The following is a 955-nucleotide window of genomic DNA, read 5'->3' on the forward strand; positions in this document are numbered from 1 at the left end:
GGCACAGAGAAAAGGCATGTGTACAGGATAGGGGCAGTAGTGCCCGCTGGGCAGCCCTTCCTCGGATCCAGCTGCAGAATTTCGGCAATATTAGGGCCAGATAACAAGGCTGAGGCCTGAAACACCTGCACAAATGTGTCTGTTCAGGGGGTTGGTGGGGGAGGCTGGGGAGCTGGGGCAGGTCAGGGGTGCCACTGGAAGCTTCTGGAAACCTGGGCATATACCAGACAGGCAGAAGCTGATTAAAGAACAGGTTGGTTTTTAACAATGTAAACCTGTGACCCAACATCTTCACCCCTCCCTCACCTGCCCATGGGAGCCGCCATTGTGGCTCAGCTCCTGCCCAGCGTGTGTCCCTCTCCAGCACAGGCCCGTACCCAGGGCCTAGGAGGCTGTGGGCATTTGGTGAACATAGCTGAGCAGAAAAGGGCGGGGAGGTGGGGATGGGCAGGAAGGGCATCAGACAGAAACCCCTCCTCCCCCTTCCAGGCAGAGCAGACGTTTCCCCATGGCTTGGGCCCAGCCATCACCCGCCACAGCGACAGGGGATGGACAGAGCGGGCTTCCCTGCAATACCCGCCCCCTTTCATTCACTTCTGATCCAACATCTGTATGAAGGCAAACTGTATGAAGGCACAGTTTGTCCCTGGGCCTCAGTTTCCCTATGTGTGAGGCAGTGGGCAAACCTCCGAGGGCTGGGGGCACCTCTGTGTATCAGGGGCAGCCTTCCCTGGCAAGATGGCCAAAGACACTGCCTGGGTCAGGCTCCTGCCCCTTCTGACTCTGACCACCTGGTACCATCAGGAAGGACAGCTCCTCTGGCGTCAGAGTGGAGCCCACACGCCCCCCAGTGGAGTACTTGGGTAACTGCACTGAGCTCTTTCTACCAGTTCCCTGCCTCAGGCTCCTGAATGATTTTCCCTTAAGAGGAGTCTTCACTCTGAAAGGAGAAATA

At 57.5% G+C, this 955-nt stretch overlaps 1 protein-coding gene across 1 annotated transcript in view; it reads right to left on the reverse strand.

Moving 5' to 3' along the window:
* Window positions 1–922: 922 nt before the first annotated feature.
* MALL (mal, T cell differentiation protein like) overlaps window positions 923–955 on the reverse strand; it is a 22,050-nt gene continuing 22,017 nt past the window's right edge. Inside the window, exon 3 of the mRNA XM_058534646.1 lies at window positions 923–940. Coding sequence (XP_058390629.1) covers window positions 923–940 — 18 coding nt within the window. The remainder of the gene's footprint in view (window positions 941–955) is intronic.

The sequence above is a fragment of the Diceros bicornis genome, chromosome 40, assembly GCF_020826845.1.
Source record: "Diceros bicornis minor isolate mBicDic1 chromosome 40, mDicBic1.mat.cur, whole genome shotgun sequence".
NCBI classification, from domain to species: Eukaryota; Metazoa; Chordata; class Mammalia; order Perissodactyla; family Rhinocerotidae; genus Diceros; species Diceros bicornis.